The 19602-nt window shown below is 37.4% G+C and overlaps 1 protein-coding gene across 4 annotated transcripts in view; it reads left to right on the top strand.

Moving 5' to 3' along the window:
* RALGAPA1 (Ral GTPase activating protein, alpha subunit 1 (catalytic)) overlaps positions 1-19602 on the top strand; it is a 135315-nt gene that overhangs the window by 11075 nt on the left and 104638 nt on the right. For all 4 annotated transcript variants that reach the window (XM_010583661.1, XM_010583660.1, XM_010583658.1 and 1 more), the window contains exons 2-12: positions 1712-1822; positions 2351-2400; positions 3933-3990; positions 4659-4702; positions 5655-5832; positions 7533-7648; positions 9894-10032; positions 15338-15546; positions 15919-16158; positions 18387-18578; positions 19068-19205. In XM_010583661.1, coding sequence (XP_010581963.1) covers positions 1712-1822; positions 2351-2400; positions 3933-3990; positions 4659-4702; positions 5655-5832; positions 7533-7648; positions 9894-10032; positions 15338-15546; positions 15919-16158; positions 18387-18578; positions 19068-19205 — 1475 coding nt within the window. The remainder of the gene's footprint in view (positions 1-1711; positions 1823-2350; positions 2401-3932; positions 3991-4658; positions 4703-5654; positions 5833-7532; positions 7649-9893; positions 10033-15337; positions 15547-15918; positions 16159-18386; positions 18579-19067; positions 19206-19602) is intronic.

The following is a 19602-nucleotide window of genomic DNA, read 5'->3' as shown; positions in this document are numbered from 1 at the left end:
CCCATGAGTGGAAATGGTTATAATGGTTGTGCCTATGCTCCAGTCATAGCTTTGTTTCTTGTGCACTTGCCCTGACCACTTGAAAATCATGGTCTAGTTTGTTTAAAGTGGAATTGTTTTTTGTTGTCCTTTAATATTTCAGACTCTAAACTCTAGCAGTTCAGCTGCTGATCTGTAAGTGGTGTAGCGGTTTCTGCAAAACTGGAAGTTTGGTAATCTTGTAGATGGTCAGGCATATGCTCGCCACTCTGGACCACTAAGTTTATTGCTAGCTAAGCTGCCTTGCTTTAGGAGTTGATATTAGCTGTTAATATAGCACTGTCTTCTCCAAGAGCACTCTGGCTCCACTACACTGAGTATGCAAGACGTTGGCAGAACGATGTGGTACTGCAAAAATTGAACATGTATTGGAAACCTTTATAGCAATATTTGTGATAAAATTGAGTTGATGGTCCTCTAGATCTACATAATAAAATAGAATTGAAAATATGCCATGCTTTTGGCCATCCTTTCAATAGATTGTTTCTGTGTTTTATACTCCACCAGTTGTATCTCCAGTCATGTGAGATGATGAAGATTGATGTCATTCTAAAAAGGGTTAAAAAACCATGATCCAATAAAGAATTAGAGGGGGACTTAAAAGATATATCTACAGCGAAAGATAATGCCTCAGTGTATAGAGCAGGTGAAGGTTATGAAGGTTTCATTTGCCTCGCCTTTCTTCATGTTTTTTTTTTATTTTGTTTCACATCAGTATTCTGGAAGGGGACAGTTTTGCCTTTTAAAATACTGTCTCACTGTTCCTCTGTGCTTCCATACTATAGTTCTGTCCACCTAGTTTCTCTAGTCTTATATAGTTAAATAACAGGACAGGGAGTGGCTTTTGGTTCAGCGTGTAATAAGGCTTGAAAGAATTGATTGTTTAAAACTATCAATTTAAAATTAATCTAGATAAATCATCATGTATTTCTTTAACTGAAGATTTGCACAAAACCATCTACGGTGTTGTGGAAAGAGAGTCTAGACACCTTCCTGGGGTACACAAGAAAGCACATCCCTCTATGCTTAAGATGATGTTTCCACCTCAGGGTATCCCTGAGGTCCCAGCTTCTGATCTCCGGAGACCACACAATCAAAGGAGTACAGGGGGGACTGGGCCAGGCTGGAAAGTAAAGTGCGTGTTGGAGCTTGGAGGGAGTAAGGAGGCAGCAGTGGGAATCCAGTGCTGCTGTTTCCTTCCTCCCAACCTGTTTCTCTGCAGAGCAGAGGTGGTTGTCACTTATCATCCTTCTCCCACTTTCTTAAGTAAGCTTAGTTGTGTCTAGTAATTAGTTGGGGACAGGGGTGGTCTTTCTGCTGTAGAGTTTGGGCAGCGTCATTAGCTTTATTTCTATTAAACTAACAATTAAAACAACATTCATCTGTACAGTGCTAGTCCTGATGGAATTCTGGTTCATGACTGGGGTTTGTAGGCATTACTGTCATGCAAACAATGAGTGTGCAAGACGCTGCTTCCTGTTTTAAAATTCACTAGGCACTTATGGCATGCCATCATTAGCTTCAGCTTAAAAGAAGAAAAACTTTAAGAACTTCTTTACCCATGATAATATTTTTTTTAAAGTATCTTCAGTTCTTACTACTGGATAACGGTGTGCAGTGATTGACTAAGTATTTGAAAGAAATAAAAACAATGTTCTGTTCTATTTTTCAGAAAATGCAGAATCAATTGATCTCAAGCAGTTTTTCGACCTACATTTCTCACATATATATTATGTGTTCTTTGAAAACTTTGTGACTATTGAAGTAGGTCTTAAACAGAAAGGTAAGTATTTCAAATAGAACACTTTTTGTCTTGATGCTTGTGGTTTTGTTATAAAATAAAGCAGGGTGTTATAACTGTGTCTGTTGTCACAAATGGCAACAATAGCTGTGCAGAAATATGTGTGAGCACTAACTTTGCAAATAAAGGCAAGGCAATTAGAGGTGCATGCAGTAGAGGTGGGCAAGGAACGTTTATTCTCTGACTGGTTTTGCCCTTTTGCAAAGTGAGGATTCTTAAGGTGTTATACTTTTTGTGTTCTGCAGAATTATTCTAAGTTTTGTTTAACAAGACATTGTGTATTTTAATCTCTACCAGCTGTTGATGCCATAATAGAAAATTATACAAACTGTAACTGTTATAAACCATGACTATGAAATACACTTTTTTTTTATTTGCAGAAGAAATGCAAAATTATGGTTGTAGAAATGCATGGTTTTGTTTTACACATCTAAGGATCTTTGTCAGTGTTCTTTACATTTTATTTTGATAATGAAAGTGTATCTTCTATTTATTTCTAATTGCATCTAGGTCACAAGTCTCAGAGAGAAGAATTAGATTCTATTCTTTTTATTTTTGAGGTAAGATAACTTGAATATTCCTGTATGAGTTTTTTGCTTTGAATTAAATCCTGTTAAATAGTAACAGTACAGCTATTCTACAGTTGCCTGGAAATATGCTTTACATTTAACTGCATCCCTTTTTCATTTTGCTTAGAGTTGAATATATGTGCTTTGTGTGAGAAGAAAAAGAATTTGACTTGCAGTTTTGCAGGAAGATGTCTTAACTGGAAAAAGATGTTTTCTGTATCTGCAGATAGTTCATTGCTTTTTTGGTGGTGGTCTTTCCCCCCCTCTTCCAATGTATTATACACTTCGAAATTCTTATAAAGGTGATCTCTGATTAGTCATGATCTTTTTCACCTTCTGATTGCACGTTATCTCTGATTTTTCTCATAATAGATTACTACTGCAGAATTAGTTTTTATAGATCCCTTTTATTTTTTAAAAGATTTATTATTTGAGAATAGCATTTCACAATATCCTTACCAAAAGCATATCTTGACTTAATTGAGTTAGAAACTAATTTAATGAAGTCGGAACATTTCTGAGCAGAGACTATAGTTTAGAAATAGCTTAGAATGTCAAGTTTTTGTCTTTCCTTTTTGATGGAGGCTTCTAATTACAGGACAAGGATTGTGGTTTTTAAAAATATGTAAAATGGAAAGCTGATGAATGCTTATCCCGGGGTTTAATACAAATTCAAGATTTTTTTTCCTTTTTTTTTTTTTTTTTTTTCAAGGTATGTTGGTGCTTAGAAGTTTAGGGTTAGCTGTTACAAGGATAGTGAATCTGAAGAGAGCTAGTTCATTTGTTCACTAGTTCCTACATAAAGGGATGTTAGGTGACCTGTGCTTTGGAAGCAGTTGCACAGGCTGCTGGAGGGCCATGGCCAGGAATTCATTTGGGAAATCGGGTTGCTTACACATTGCTACTGCCTCTAGCATAAACATTGAAGTGCTACATAATAGATTTTTTTTTTAACTGCCTCTGTCGCTAACTGTGCTCTGTTTTTTACCACCTGAAGATGATCATCCTCCAATCTAGCTGGAGAGGTGTTAGACCATTATTGCCCCAGGTCTTTGTTGTTTTGCTGTAGCTCATTACCCCTCTGTTGAGAAGGCTGAAACAAATGCTTGCTGGTCCCACAGAGGCAAGTTGACAGCTGAGCGTCCTAGCTTAAGGCACCAGAGAGGTGGAATAACCTAATACAACTTGTTGTGAACCAGAGCAACTGAGACAGATGCTCATCCCATTCCACTCCCTATGCTATAAGCAGCAATATCCAGCAGGGAGGCAGTAGAGCCAGATAAACGGCAGTAACATCTGAAGTCTCCAGTGCAGGACTTGCCAGACAGTCTGTCAGAGCTTTTGGGTTTCTTAGCTTTAGGAGTGGGATTATCTTGAAAGAACAGTAATGCTTCCAAGGAAAGCAGTATGGAAATTTTATAAGTTAACCTTTCAGCTTCTGATGTGTGGCCTTTGTGAAAGTGCTCTTTGGTCTTCTGAGAGTGATATCTGCAACATAGATCCTTGGGTTCTGTTTTTCGTAGAAAATTTTGCAACTCCTTCCAGAAAGGATTCATCAGAGATGGCAATTTCACAGTATTGGTAAGTTGATTCTTTTCTTTTTTAAACCTTATTTTTTATTAGTAGCTGTTAGTAGTTTGTGCTACTCATTTCCTTAACCTTTAAGTGGCGTAACAGGGATTATGGTCTTGAAACTCTTGCAAGCTAGGGGAAGGAAAAAAAAAACAACAAAAAACCCCCAAAATACCCCCAAAAACCCACCAGTGTAATGAATGCTCTTCTAGATAAAATTAAATCTGGGAATCTGGAAATACAATAGTGGCTGAGAGAGAACAAGGGCAGGTGGAAAGTTGCTTTGTAATTTATATTTTTTCCCAAATTTTTTTTTCCCTTAGCAATAAATTTCAAAATTGGGATAACGTATGTATTTGTAAATGGGGAATGCTGATATTATGCACATTAATGACTTGAGAATCATTTACTTTTAATGTTCACATACCAAAAAGTCCTTGTGGAAAGATGGTATGGAGCATGAGGAAGCTATGAAAGGTGATCTTTGGTTTTTTTTCCTTCTGGCATTGAGAGATATGCCTGAGGATATCAAGTTCACCAAGATTAAATTGGAGATTGCCAAGGACTTGTTTAAAAGTTATTATCAAGTCTGACCGAGAACTCTGACATCTTACTCTTAACAAAGAAATAACAAACAAACAAACAAATACATGGGGTTTTTTTCTTCTTCTTTTCAGGTTTGATTTTAAAGAAGCTTCTTCATACTGGAAATTCATTAAAGGTATTGGAAAAAGTTGCATGCTACTTTTGTGTAAAATACTTAAAAATACAAATAAGAACAAAAGGGTGAATTTTTATGGTAAAAGCACAGGAATGAGAACCAGATCATGACTTGTGTGTCATGAAAGAATGACATCACATCATGAGCTTTATCTCGGTAGAACTACTCACAGTAGTAATGTGTTTATATAGAGTAGCCAAGTTAAGAATGTGTGCAAATGGTTTGAAGGATTTTGCACTAAAGCAGCAGTAAGACTTAACCATTCATTGTTAAGGGCAAGGAAACTGTTTGGGGGGCTCAGGCTGTGGTTTTTGGGGCTCAGCTGTCTTAGAAGTGGAAGATTACCTATGCCAAAGAGACCTGTTGGTGGGTAGTCTAATAATAGTTGACCATGGGACTAAAGCCACCCAAGTGTAACAAGTAGTTTTGGTACTGGAGCAACCAACCATGCCACTCCCCTGTAAACCACCTGCAGGCTTGCCTGGTGCTGAAATTCTCCAGTGTGAGCGCCATGAGGGGACTGCTCTAGGACTCCATCACCTTTCCTGAAGAAGGAGTAGGAGAGGGTAGAATGGGTCCTTCTGCTGCAAAAAGCTCACTCTGTTGTTATAACTCACAAACACATTTAGAAATTCTACAACGGTCTTTGTGTTTTGTGAAAAATTCTTGCAGTGCAGTAGTCAAACAAGTAACTAGACGTGTTGGTTTTCTTCCTCTTCTTTCAAAAACCCTAAGGGATTCTGTGAGGCAAACAGCAGTGAAGGTGCTAGGGTTGTCCTTGCATTTCAGCAGGAGCAGCAGATGTGTTAGCTTGGCTCTGCTGATTGCTGGTGGTCATACTGTGTGTCTATTCTTGTCTTTTTCTACCACTCCCCTTCTCCCTCCAGGACAAATGGAAATGCTTTTTTTATGTTCTGGGACAAGTTAACTTGTTCTGTTTTTTACCTTTAAGATACGGCGAGAGGGTGTGCGTCTCTTTCTTTTGTGGTTGCAAGCACTTCAGAATAACTGTAGTAAAGAACAATTGTGGATGTTTTCTTGCTTGATTCCTGGATTTTCATCACCACAGTCTGAATATGGCCCTCGAACGCTAGATAATCTCATTAACCCTCCACTTAATGTTCAAGAAAGTAAGTAATTTTTAGTATTACTCAATTCTCTCCATAATTCAATTCTCAGCACAGAAAAGACAAGTTGAAGTAACAAAGCAGTAACATACATATGTACCCAGGGAGCTTATGGAGCTGTTAATGAGCTTCTTGGCAGTTTATCAGGTCTTCTTGCAATAGTAACTTTGTCTTTTTTTGTTGTTTTTCAGGGTGGGTTGTTTTTTCTTTTGTTTTGTGTTTTTTTAGGAAGTATGGCTATAGCAGCTTAACACATAGTGGGTGAAAATAAACTGACCGATTTTATGTAGATCTTCTTAAGATTTACAAGCAGATGCTGCATCTGCTACAAACTTGCACAGGTGGGTTCTGCTTGTTTCGAACATTTGCACTGGCTTTGGCCATAGTCTTAAGGAGCAAGCTATACAAAGCAGTTTCTGGTATGGCTTTCAAGAGAGTAGCGGTTGTTAGGGCAATACGTAAAGCCAAATGGTTGCTCTTCCTGCTGTGCCTGTGTTTGACCAGGCAATTGAAGCTGTGGTATTCTTGAGGCTTGGAGTCTTCCAAAAGAATTGGACCTTGTAAACTGCAAAACCTGAGGTCAGAAAGGTCTGCATCAGTGGAAAGGCTTGAGCATTCTGAGATAAGCTTTTTATACTTTCTAGATTTTTTTTTTAATGTGAAGATCATTATCTTGACACTAATCAATAGAGTGAGGATGATTTTTCTCTTAAGATGATTCTTATGACAGTTTTTCCTTTGACTACTTACTCTAGCAGTAAGTATCACATACTGGTTACTTTGGGGAGCCTCTTGCGTCCTAACTAAATTTATTCCTGTTAATGGGAATTTAAGCTTATTTATTAATGAATTGCAATTGGATGGTGTCATAAGTGCAAACTGTGCATTCACATAAATGTGAATAAGAAGATAACCGCTTTTTTATCTGAACATTAAGTGTTATTAATTTTTCTCCACCTCCACTCAATGTTTTAGAGCTGACACAAGCATTGCTTGTAGAAGCAAGCAGTGTCTCCTTGACTGGTAATTAAATTTACTGAAACTTAGCAGATTAATTTCGTGGCAGTATAGCTCTGCAGATAAGTTTACTAAATACTTTAAGCCCTGTTTTGGAGTTATCTTGCGTTATAGCTCTAGAGCAGGAAAGGAGGAACAAATCTAGAGGGGATATAGACAGCATAGAAAAGCAGAGTGAAATGAGAACATCTAACTACAGGAACAAAAGAAAAACAAACTCTGAATTAGCTTCACTGTAGAGGCAAAGGAAGGATAAAGCTAGTAAAACTTAACACAAATGTAACTGATCATCTGCTAAATGAAGAAAATCATGAGAGATGTAAATAAAGATTTGGCATTTGTGCAACACAAGTTACACTATTGTTTGCATAAATTCCAGAAGAAATGGATTACACCTTTTGGAAAAATTGGGTCTTGGCAGGTGAGATTCCCAGGGTGCATAGGGACAACTTAGTTATTATCTGTAGTGGTTTTATATATGTAAGAAATTAGTTCTGAGGTGGTTTATTACCTAAAAGATCCTATTTTTCATTAATCTGTGGGTCGATTGTTTTGCCTGTAACTGTCTCATCTTATCCCAGTGCATTTCTACTTTGATAACTTGGTAGATATTTATGCATGGGAAGAAATGTCTAAATGTTAGTGTATTTCTTCTTCCTTCTTTTTTTTTTTTTCTTTTAAAATAGCTCAAGTGACTATAGAGGAGATCACTCCACTTGTTCCTCCACAATCAGGAGATAAAGGACAAGAAGATTTAACAAGCTATTTCTTAGAAGCACTTTTGAAATACATAGTAATTCAGGTATGTTCAATAGTTTTCAAGCAAACAAATATGAAACAACTAACACCTGTTTCTTCATTACAAGAAGACATTTACTAGTAGCACTGGAAATGTATATGAAAATGTTTTAAACGTTCCTCCCCCTCGCCCCTCCCTCAAGTGTCCTTCATAAAAAGTGAATTCTCCTAGAAGATCTTCACTTGCCTTCTGTGTGAAGATTCATAGGTCTGTTACCACAGGGTCTTGCATCAGATTGCAGCATGGAGAAAAAACAAGACTTGTCTGTCACTTTCAGCAATGCTAATTCCAGCTCCCTTCCCGTTTTCATCTCCCCCTCCCTGCCCTGTTGCCTTCAACCAGTAGAAGGATCAACTGGGCTCGCTCTTATTATGTGGGTTTTGTGGTGGTCAGGGACTTTGCTTTTCAAACTAAGGGGAAACTTCTAACTGAAGGCATTGGATTTTTGTGATACAGGCTTTTAACAAGTCCCAAACTTTTGCTGGCCTTTTTTCTAGGTTTGTATTCAGGCTAGCTGACAAAAGCAAACAAACCGTTGAGTCTGACATCCTGTTTCTTTAAGACTGGGACTGCCAGTGTCTGTGCTTAGGGTCATATTTTTCCTCCATCTATCTTTCTGGAATTTCTGCTGTTACTGTAGATTAACCATACAGCCTCTCCATTCTTTAATGGAAACACTGAGCTACTGGAAAGCCCTGGTTAGTAGAAATGCTCCAGGGTGTTTAGGGCATGATACAGGGATTATGGCTTTCTAGCAAGAGCTTGTGTGTTTGGGGTTTTTTGGGGTTGGTTTTTTGGGGCTTTTTTGTTTGTTCCCCCCCGATCAACAAGGTATTTACCACACAGATCTTGCAGGGATGGTGCCATGACTCCTGTTGATGTCTTAACTGTACTTTCTGGGACTTTAGTTTTAGGAGACTTGTAAGCTCAGGTGTAATATAGTACACTGCACAGAGAAAATTTGGGATTACTGCTACAGCTAAGCAAGTGAACCTCTTCAAAAGACAAGCAAGTCTGGGAAAACAGTACATATTTGGAATACTTACCATCTGACAAAGGTTATGAGTTGAGTTCTGCTTGACAGTAGCTGCACTGCTGAGATTACACTTGCTTGGGGGCATTGCTCTGTGAACACAAGGTGATAAGATCTTGCAGATCCCAAGCTACCTAAAAGGCAGATAATGGAGCTGAACTGTGCACAGAAAATGAAGACTTGAATGGGTAGTCCACGGTGTGCAGCTCAGGTGCACACTATGTCCTTGCCTTCGTACTTTGACACTTCCATGATCTCAGCCAGTACTTGCCATGCCCTGTCCTAGGCTTTTCAAGAGCTCCTATCAAAAATTGGCCTAGCTATTATACTTTATGTAATTGATTTGCTGGCCAGTTAGCACATGCTGCTTCTGAGCCTGCTGTGCTGTCATATGCCCAGCGAACTGCTTGACTACGTAACATGCTGTAGGTGTTCCAGGGTACTGCCTTCTGGGTTAGACTTGTCCAGCAGAACCCGTTTGGGTATCTATCCCTAAGTTTTTCTTCACACTTTTGCAGGTTGTGCTAGAGAAGATGGACAGTGCACAAATATGGCCAATGTTAAACTGAAACATTTAATGGCTTCCCTTTATCTATCTTACTCTGTGAACTTGCGGTGCTGGAATAATTTGCAACCTCATTTTGTTGCCCCCAGCATCTCCCATGTTGAATAGAGGTCACCATACTTGTGACCTGTAGGGTAAGCTTAATGATGACTGTTCATTTTGAATAAAAATACCCCTTACATTCTTGAAGACAGCTGCCCTCTCTGTAATGAACTGAAAGTATTATGTTTAAATTTAGGTAAGTCATTGAAACAGGTGTCATAGAACTTGTTCACTACGTGAATGCTAAAGTCTTGCTGAAGTCTCTGTAGAGGCACTGATAATTTCAAGCTGAATAGTTACTTCTTTGATACTAAGTTCTGCCAAAGAACTTCATGTCACTAATTTCTATATTAGTCACCCATTCTATTGAATTACATTGAGGAGATATGTATGTATGTATATTCTATTCTAAAGGCCCATTGCCCTGAAAGTAGATAGTCTTTGTTCCATTGACATTTCTTGGTCAGTTTCTGTTCCATCTTTCTAAAAGTGTTTATTAAAATGTGTATGGTTTTGTTCCAAAGAAATAACTTATAAAGAAGACATTTCATCAGTCATGTTTCTTTCCTACTTCTAGATGTTTACTTTATCCAACTTCTTTTTTTAAGGTTAAGAGTTTAGAATGGAAGAACAAGGAAAACCAGGAAAAGGGATTTTCATTTTTATTCTCAAATTTTAAGAAATACTACTTACCTTCTATTTTCCCAAACATCTGTAAGGAAACCAGCTTGTATAACCCTATACTTGGTAAGTGTTAATACAGCTGATGAAATCATTACATTTTCTGTAATAGAGAGTATAGCAAAGCAGTTTTTTTGCTTGACTTGTGTTTCCCATAAAGAACATTCTCCAGAAGTATTTCTTATGAAAGAACATGTTATGGTTCCTGTTTATGGTTTTCAATTCTCTGTTTGTGGAGGCACCTGATCCTTTCATTAGAGTCAATCTGATGCAGGTAAATTAAATGTTCTTGTAAAACAGTTCTTTAATGTGACCTCTGTTGATTTAAGTTGTGCTCTGAAGAGAAACTACGGCTGCTGAGATAAAAGGTATTCATGTGCTGTTCTTTGGGGGATGTTGGCTTTATCTGTACAGAATCATAATGTTTGGATCATATGGTGCTTGCTCATAGTTCAGACAGGGCAGAGTTAGTTATGGGTTTGTGTCAACTATGTTTTGTCAAGAGCTTGCAGTAGGAAGAGGAAGCTAGGGTTTAACACAATCTTTAAAGCTGATGGTGCTAGAATATGTCTTTCCATATAGAGAGCGGAATTTTAGGTGTTTGATAAGCAAACCTAACTAGAGTTTTGCTCAGAGGTTTTTAGCCCATTCTAAACTAGAACGTTGTTTGCAAATCTTGATTTTGCTAGCTCAGGTTTGCACATGCCCATGCACATGTTGGTTGTAAGCCGACAAGAGTTCAAGACTCTAGTTTGCAAAGCAATACCACGTACACAGGCTTTAAGCTGCCATTTCATTACTTGAATAATATGGAAACCTCACAGCTCCTCTTACCTGTTGACGCAGCATCTCACAAGGATTAGTGGTGATCTCCAGACACAATTTCATATTCTAAATTCAAGCTGTCGGGGAAGTTTGTTGACAAGGTCTTAGTTTCTGCCGGTCCATGTACATGTATTTGGATTGTGGCTTTCTTCAGAGATGGATGTTTCAAAACCATGTTCTCCTGGGAAAGACAAACAATGGACTTTCTCATGTGGGGGGGAAGAAACAGTATAAATCCAGCCATGAACAACAGTAAAACAAGAGTTGTGTGAAGATACTGAAGAGGTTCACTGATAAAATAGCTACAAGAGGGATGGTAGGCAATGCTGAGAAAGCAAACCTACTGCTGCTTGATGTCCTCAAACAAGAAATGTGGGAACAGTATATTCTCTTTCTATGAAGATCTTGATTGTGTCTTCCATAGAAGTGTTACTGTACTCCTCTCTTTTTCTGTGAACCATAAACAAGAAAATTCCAAGGCCTTAGTAAAGAAGAGGACAATGGGAAACAAGAAGAAGAAATGGGCACAGATCTCCAAAACTACTGTCAGTGCCTTAAACAGTGCAAAGTCAGCAACAATGACAAGGATTTTGGGAAGGGGAAGAATACAGTATTGAAAGCAATAGAAACACTGGTAAGTAGAATAGTCCTTTCTCCTCTAAGAAGTTCTTCTCTGGCTTGTATCTTTCCACCTTAGTTGAAAACAATCCTGTGCCTGTTCTGAACAAAATTGACAGCATTTAGGCAGAAAAAAGGGCAAACTTGGGCACTGAGCCTGCTGCTAAAAACAGTTCTTATGCTACTGGCGTAATGTTTAATTTAGGAGAAGTCATGAGGTATAAATCAAAACAGTAGTTTTAGTAAGCAAGCATTGGTACAGGGCTTTACTAGAGATAGTATATTGGATTGAGATTTTTTTCTTTCTGTTAAGGTAGATTTTCAGATAAGTGTATTGGTTACAGTAACAAGTGCTGAGCATTCCAGTTACAAGAGGCTAATACGGTGCTTCCGCCAAATTCTGGCTTGAGTATTACAGGCTTAGAAGAGCAATACAGGTTTAGAAGAGCCCATGAGATTCTTTTGTTTTGTTTTGAATGCCTTTTAACACCTGTTTAGATTCGGTAAGATAGTCTTTAGAAACTGTTTAGTAAGATCTACAGATATGGCAGTAAGATTCCAGGGGCGTTGTTTCTTCAATCATAGTAACATGCCTTTCTGTGCCATTTCCAAGCCGTTTAGGTGGGCAGCTTCATTTACAGGGAAACAATAAAGTGGGTGTCCTGCAGCTCTCTGCAGCTCTTCATTCCTTCTGAACTCTTTATTGCCTTAAGAAGTTAAGCGTAGTTACAACTACAAGTGTCCACCATTATAAATGTGGTTTTGCTAGCCTTTTAATTTTCTACCCTGTTTATGTCTTCCACCACCTCAGCTTCCTGGCCTTTTTGGCACCAGCTTACATCAAGTCCCCAGAGGGGCAAGGCCAGCGGGTGGGGAAAGCCCAAAACAATCGAAAGCTGGGGGAAGGGAGTATTTCCTCTTGGGCTATTTGAGTGAATCTAATAAGCTTCTGTTTTGCTTTGGTTTTACATTAGTGTCCTCATCTGGAGCCTTGACACCTGTTTCCAAGATGGACAGAAATACGAAAATACAAGAAATGACTGAAGGAAGATACATTTGAGAAGCAGCTGCAGCACATAATACAGTTGAGAGGGAATAGAGAGAGAAAATGTTTTGAGATGATATAATGAAACTACAGAAGGAGACAGTGTGCTGCAAGGACATGTTTACTACATGTCTACAGGATGTCTTGTCCTTTTGAAAATACTGTTAGTATTGCAGTCTTCACGCCCTGCTGAATGCTAATCGATAGCAGAGAGAACTGATTTTTGCATCTTTAAATACTGCGCTACCAGGCATTTGCTTCCTTTTTTGCTGATTGTGCTGTTATACATGCTTCTGTTTAAGATATATTAATTTTTAATTTTCCTACTAACCTGCTGCTTTCCACAGAATGAAAACAATGTACTGTTTTTTATTTGTAGTAAATAAACTCTTTGTAAGCTTTTTAAAAAGTATTCTGTGCATTTGTTACTCTAGGTGGATGGTATGCAAGAGTCATGTAGTTTTTTCCTCTAATGATTCCATTAAAAATAGTGGATGTGACTTTAAAGTCTGTTCTGGAAACATTCCTCAGTTTAGCAGCACCATGACGAGTTTATCACTACTTTTATATGTGGCTGTTGAAATGACACTGAGATATACCAACTTGGATATCCTCAGTGCTGGTGCTGGGTGTTGTGTTGTGTATTTGTGATGTTAACAAGGTAACCTTTACAGCAGTCTGGCAGGTAGGCTGTATTCACTTCAAATGCCTAAAAGTGTATGTGGCTGTCATAAGTTAATTGCCTAGATAGTAGCTGATTATTTCTTTGCTGCTGTCCAGATTTGTTCTTTCTGAATTATGATACCATAACCTCATAGAAGTTATGCTGGATCCCTTAAAACAACTCTTGACCTTGCATTAGGAAGATATAGTCAGGAAACAACTTTATGTCCTTCAGCATGACTACTTTGTATCTTCTTTGACTCCCACCTTTAGTATCTTTGAACTACCTTCTGGCCCATAAAACCATGGAATATATCTCTTACTTATGTACCACAAGCTATAGAAGAGTTGAGTCAGTGCTGAAATACCATCTCTGTCCAATCTATCACTCTTCATATCTGGATAGGACCATCATTGCCCATGCCGCCTCCTTTTTGGGGCTTTTTTTTTTTGTTGTTTTTTTTGCGGGGCTTTTTTGTGTGTGTGGAAAACCATGATACTGAAACACCAGCAGCAGGATGTGTTCTGACAGCACATGTCATAATCAGTCCTCAGAAGAATTTTCATCTACTTTTTGTATTGGAGCTGATCTCATACTTGCCCTTCTAGAACTAGGAATAGAGTTTGCACACCACTCCCAGAGAAACGTCATTCACACCTGAAAGTTTTGTAGCTGCTTCAGATTGATGACTGGTATTGCAGAACTGTTCTGCACCCTGTCTTGGGTTGTGAAATGCAGAAATGACATTTTGCAGTGTTGAGTTGGCTGATACGTGGCTGGAGTTGAACTGTGCTGTTGATTTTTGTCCCTGCAGAAATGTGCATTATGCACAATTTAAAAACTGTCCGTGTCAGTCCATACCCCACCCCCAACTCCATCTTTAATGTTTTTACTACACATGTCATTTCCATCCACATTGAGTGGACTGTCACTTTTTTTTGTGAGGTAGATTCAGTAATACTGGTGACACTGCAGCATCTTTGTCACTAGCACAGTAGAGAACCAGAAGAGCTGAACAGTTCTGAACAATCGTGTAGAACATGGGATGGAGAAAATGGAACTGTAGGTTATAGACCCCAAATAATCACAGTTCCTGCTAGCTGGCATGCCACTGGGCATCATTCATTGCATTCCCTTCAAGCCAGTACAGAAGCTATTGCCACAAAATCATCTTTCAGCTAAATCATGGGAAGATGCATGTGCCCTTGCTCTGGTAGCAAAGTCCAGCAAAAGTACCTAGTGCACATGTGGCATTAGATGAAGCTGTGAAACTCACGTGGCTTTGGAGCAGGATTTCTCTGTTCTATTAATCTTTCACCTGTTAGAGGGCTAGAAGCGGCTGTGTTTATTGCAGCTGCTGTTAGAATACAGTTTAGAATTAAAGCTCTCCCATTGTAGCCATGATTAGAGGTTGGGATCTGTGTCAATAAAGAACTTTGACCCTTATCACTAATTATTTTCCTTTATTGCAGATTGCTGCAGACAAACATAGAGATCTTTCTAGGGATGCATTAGGAAATGTGGTGATCCTTGCATCTAAACTGCACCTGCTTTTCACAGTAGGTTTGGTAGTAGGGGATAGGTGACATATAGGACTCTTAAAAGGCTGTAAAATGGTATGAGTTACATAAATTGTTGCTTAGTAACTTAACTATAAACACTTCTTAATAATGAAGAAATTTGACAATATCTTAATTCTATATGAAAATAGTTTTCTTGTATAGGCCATATTCTAGTCTAGTTAACAGTTATTTTGATACTTAGAACTCCTTTGTAGTTTTCAATGAGAGTGTGAAGTAGTGAGTTTGCTGAAGTCTATCTTTAAATATTGAGTATAGCGTGTAGCTTAAAGCTGAAAACAATGAAAAGAAATGTGTTTACTTGTTTAGAAAAGAAATGCAAGCAAGGATGTAAGGCTATAGAAATCACTTTCAGATAAAAAATTAAAGGTTTTGCATAGCAGAAACAAGTTGTCTGTTGGACTGACAATATTGTCTGCCGCCAGGAGAAAATTACAGCCTTTTGATGTCTTCTAGTCTAGTCTTGAAATTTTCTCTATCACGTCCATTTTGGCACATCTTGGGATGAGTTTTGCAACAGTGAATATGAAAAAACAGTACCTCTGAAAGTTCATGTGCATTGGTTGTGGTTTTAGGATATCTTTCTTATATAGAGCTTTCCCTCTGCACATATTTTTAAGATGTTGTGTTTCCTTACAGATATACCACAAATGAGACCAAAGCCACACTATGTAATGGTTAAGAAAGATGCTGAAACCAATGAGGCAATATATTGCACAAAGGAGCCTTTTATTAAGGCTCGTGTTATTGTCATTCGATGGTTGGTGTCTTTCTGGCTTGAGCCAAAACCTCATACAGGACCTCATATTCCTGGGATGGAAGGTGAAAATGTGCCAAAGAATATTCAGGTAAAACCAAATAGAGAAAAAAGTGTTTGTTTTCATGTTTTTCTCTTAATTGTTATGTCAGTAGTGTGTACTCCTCTGATAATTATAACTAATGAAGAACTTTAAAAACAGTATTTGTAAACAATTTTCTGCTTATGAATTCACTTTAGAAGGACTCACTATGATTTTTTTTTTCAAATTCTGCTATTTTGTTTTTAATCAACTAGACATAAGAAGCCTTGAAATGCGGTGAATCCTATTTTGGTTTGGTTTGGGGTTTTTTTCCTGAATTCTTTGTACTGTTTAAGTTATACAGCAGTGTAATTTAAAATTGTACTGTTCAACTGTTGTACTAAAAATGAGCTATGGACTATTCTTTAATTTTTGTTTCAGAGAGCAGCTGCTAGTATGGTTTCAAGGGAGGACAGCAAAAATGACAGTACTGATAAGCAGGATAAAAATGCAGAGCCAGAACAATCTCATTCTAATACAAGTACTCTAACAGAGAGAGAACCAAGTTCTTCCAGCCTCTGCAGTATTGACGAAGAGCATTTAACCGATATTGAAATTGTCCGGAAAGTCTTTTCTTCTAAAAGAAGCAACGTTAATTTTCTAACTGAGATTTTTCGACAGGTAAAGAACCCTCTTTAGAATGCAAGAATCTTGATTATTTTATTGTAAATGATGATTATGTCATAGTTTTCTTTCAAGAGCATTTGCTAAGCAGAAGATTATACAAATGTACAGGCTTTTTTCTGTCATCTTGCCTTTAAGGTTTAAGAATTGAAAAGTTAACACTCTCTGAAATATTTTCTGTGTAGAATATCCCTGGTTCCTGATTTTTCTAACTTTGTTTCTTTAATAACCAGTTCGACAACATCTAACTTAGCATAGGCAGGAATGTTTGATCTTTTCATACATCAACCCTGTACCTATTAGAGCTCGCAACCAAGCATATTAAAATAAGCCTCCTATGGGAGTCTGCAGCTGTTAAAGAGCTGTTTTAGGAGCAAATATCCTTACCTTGATAGTGTTCATCAGAAGAGTGGGACAGATGGCTATAGAAGGTAACAGCTTCTGCTTCTGACTTTACTGCAACCAGAACTGTTAGCTGAGCATACTCAAAGTAGTATTTCTGAACTGGAAACTATTAAACAAATTAAAACTGAGAACAAATGCCAGAATATGGAGTCTTTATTTATAAGGTGAAAATACATAATTTTGAGTTCAATGTGGGAGAACAGAACAAGATAGACTTGCTTTATGCCCCATGCTATAGATCAAAAGATGAAGAGATTTCTCTGAATAATAGTAAAGAAAAAATATACTAACTTTCAATTGAAATGCATGACACTAATTGCTTTAAACAGCAGAAAACAAAACATTTTAAAACTCCAGTATATCTGGATGAAATGGATATTTTCAACTGAAGCAAATAAATGTCAGAAGCTTATCCACATACAATGTGTTGACGAGCTTGGGCACATTGCTGAAGGAGATAATGGAGTTACTTGAATTCAGCTGCCACTCAGGAGTTTACAGAGTCTGAGACATTGAATGTAGAGTCTAAATTATTGATGGTCTATTTAGACACACCCCCCCCCCCCCCGGAAGGGACAGCAAAGGTAATTGTCTTTGTTCTTTTCACAAGGCACTCTGTGATTTATGTAGATTATTTGGCTTTCATGTGTGGTTATGAGATCTCATTTAGGTCATTGTTTAGCCAGAAGTTTTCAGTGTAAGTTCATTTCTAATATGCCAGATGTTTGTAATATTTCTAAAACATTAGGGCTAAGTTATTCCAGTCAGGAGGAAATTTAAGTTGTACTGAATGGTGGGAAGATTGTAGAAAAAAAAGTTTTATGCACTTTAGGCTCCAGGGTACAAAAATGTATACGGCCTTGCAGAGGACTGTTGGACTTGATGAGTGATCATGTGTGACTGATGAACTTGTCAGTTGAATTCTGTAATACATAGAAAAATTCTTTTGATGTGATGCTGGTATGAAATGTCTATGTCCAGAGAGAGAAGGTACTGCTTGTGTCAAGTGGGGCCTCCTTAAAGACATGGGCAATGAGTTTTCAACATTCATACCATGGGGTCCATAAAGTTATGTTTTAGTGTAGTTTATTTGTTCTTTTTTTTAATACAATTAGGGCATCATGGTCTTTGGTAAATGTATTTATAGTTAGTTAAAATCTGACTAATGTTAAAAGTTTCTGATCTGTGACTAGTTGTTACCAGCACAGCAGATACAGAAAACCCCCGGAAGAGGGCAGTGATCAGCCATCGTACTGACTCAAATGCACGCTTTTTTGAAACAATAATTCTGAAGGCTTTTCAGGTAGTCATTTGTTTTAAGGATACTGTTTTGTAAAAACTCATTTAGCTAAAAATAAGATACGTGGCTACCAGTAATGTGTGTCACTTGAATTTTTCTTAGTCATTTATAACTGATTTAACTCTATTCTTCCAAATCCTCTGAATGGAAGATGTTGTAATAGAAACTTCTTATTATTTGTTTTGTGTATTTTTGATGAGTGTTTGGGTCTTAATTTCACCAGATTAGGTGTTGAGTAGATATGCACGTATGGATTCTCATATCTTTCTTTTTGGCAGTGAAGTTTTCCAAGTACTTCCTTGACAAGTTCTCTTGTTAAAACACTTTTTTCATGTTTTGAGTTTACAGATGAAGAAAATGAGCAAACATTTAGGTTTAGGAGTAATTTATTTGTTAGGATCCTACAGTGGCTGTATTTCCCCCACCACCACCTTATCCCTTAGAACCTGTACATTATAGAGTCCAACTTGATTTCAAGTACTGTAACTGGTTTTTTGTTTGTTTCTTTTTCTACTCACAGGCATTTCTGTTGCCGATATGTGAAGCAGCTGCCATGAGGAAAGTGGTAAAGGTGTATCAGGAATGGATTCAGCAAGAAGACAAGCCTTTATTTATGAAAGAGCCTGAAGAAATAATGCAGTGCACAACTGTAGATTGTGATCAAAATGTTGCTGACCACAATTCATCAGAGAAAGCAAAAGAAAGAGAAGAGGTAAAATAATTGTTCGTTAATTGTGCATCTTTTTGATATGCTAGTAGACAGAGAAGTGGCCTCCTCGACAGATTATATGTGGTTTAATTTGATGTCAGAGCATCTGTTCGGGAAAATCAATGGTAATTAAACAGTGCATTAATGGGCTACCAATTTGATCCATTATCTGTAGATTTTTAACGTGCTTGGTTCAATTTAAAATTTCATACAGTTCTATGAACTATTCTCAAGATGTGGATTATACAGCATGCTAACCTTCAGCTGTGTAAAAATTATATACAAATAAAAGGATGAGGAAAACAGTAGTTATTTCATCCAGATACTTTAAAATAATCGCTACAAACTTCTTAAAATGTAGTTTTGTCTTTAAGATGCATCTTAAACGTCTGTCTACCATTGTTTAATATCTATTATATCCTTTTTCCTTTAATATAAAACCAAAATACCTGTCTACAAATCTGTGGGATTTTAAGAAAAAATATTTTTCAGGAAAAAGGGATGAACTCCAGTCATGTTAGAAATTCAAACTGGGCAAGAAATGGCTGTTACGAAGATACTTTGCAAAAAATGTCCGAAATTGATACTGAAGAGCAAAATGTACGAGCTGGAGTACAGTCAGTATTGCAGGTATGAAATAGACTTGATATCTAATTTTCATCCTAATAATAATGCTCTTGTTACCGGCACATAAAGAGTGGAATATAATGTAATACTCCTGCAAGGGAATCCCATGGTCCTTCAAAGCATCTCGGAATTTTAAAAATTATTTTAGATTTTAAAAGTTTGATGATAAATAGTGTTAGAATAATGGCAGTGGTTCACTATATCTTCAGTGACCTTAAGTAGGACGATGTATATACAAGTGTTGGATAACACAGTAAAAAAATCTTTTAATTTTGCATTAGGGCATGTATTCTGCTCTTCATCATATAACAGAAAAAATAATTCTCATTTGAGTGCCATGTCTTCAAATTATTCTAATTAAGTGTTTAATGAGAATGCTTAGAAGCTTTTTTTTTCTTTT

Source organism: Haliaeetus leucocephalus, unplaced genomic scaffold, assembly GCF_000737465.1.
Source record: "Haliaeetus leucocephalus isolate CR32 unplaced genomic scaffold, Haliaeetus_leucocephalus-4.0 Scaffold932, whole genome shotgun sequence".
Taxonomy (NCBI): domain Eukaryota; kingdom Metazoa; phylum Chordata; class Aves; order Accipitriformes; family Accipitridae; genus Haliaeetus; species Haliaeetus leucocephalus.
The sequence above is the reverse complement of the archived record's forward strand: the minus strand, read 5'-3'. Positions and strand labels throughout refer to the sequence as shown.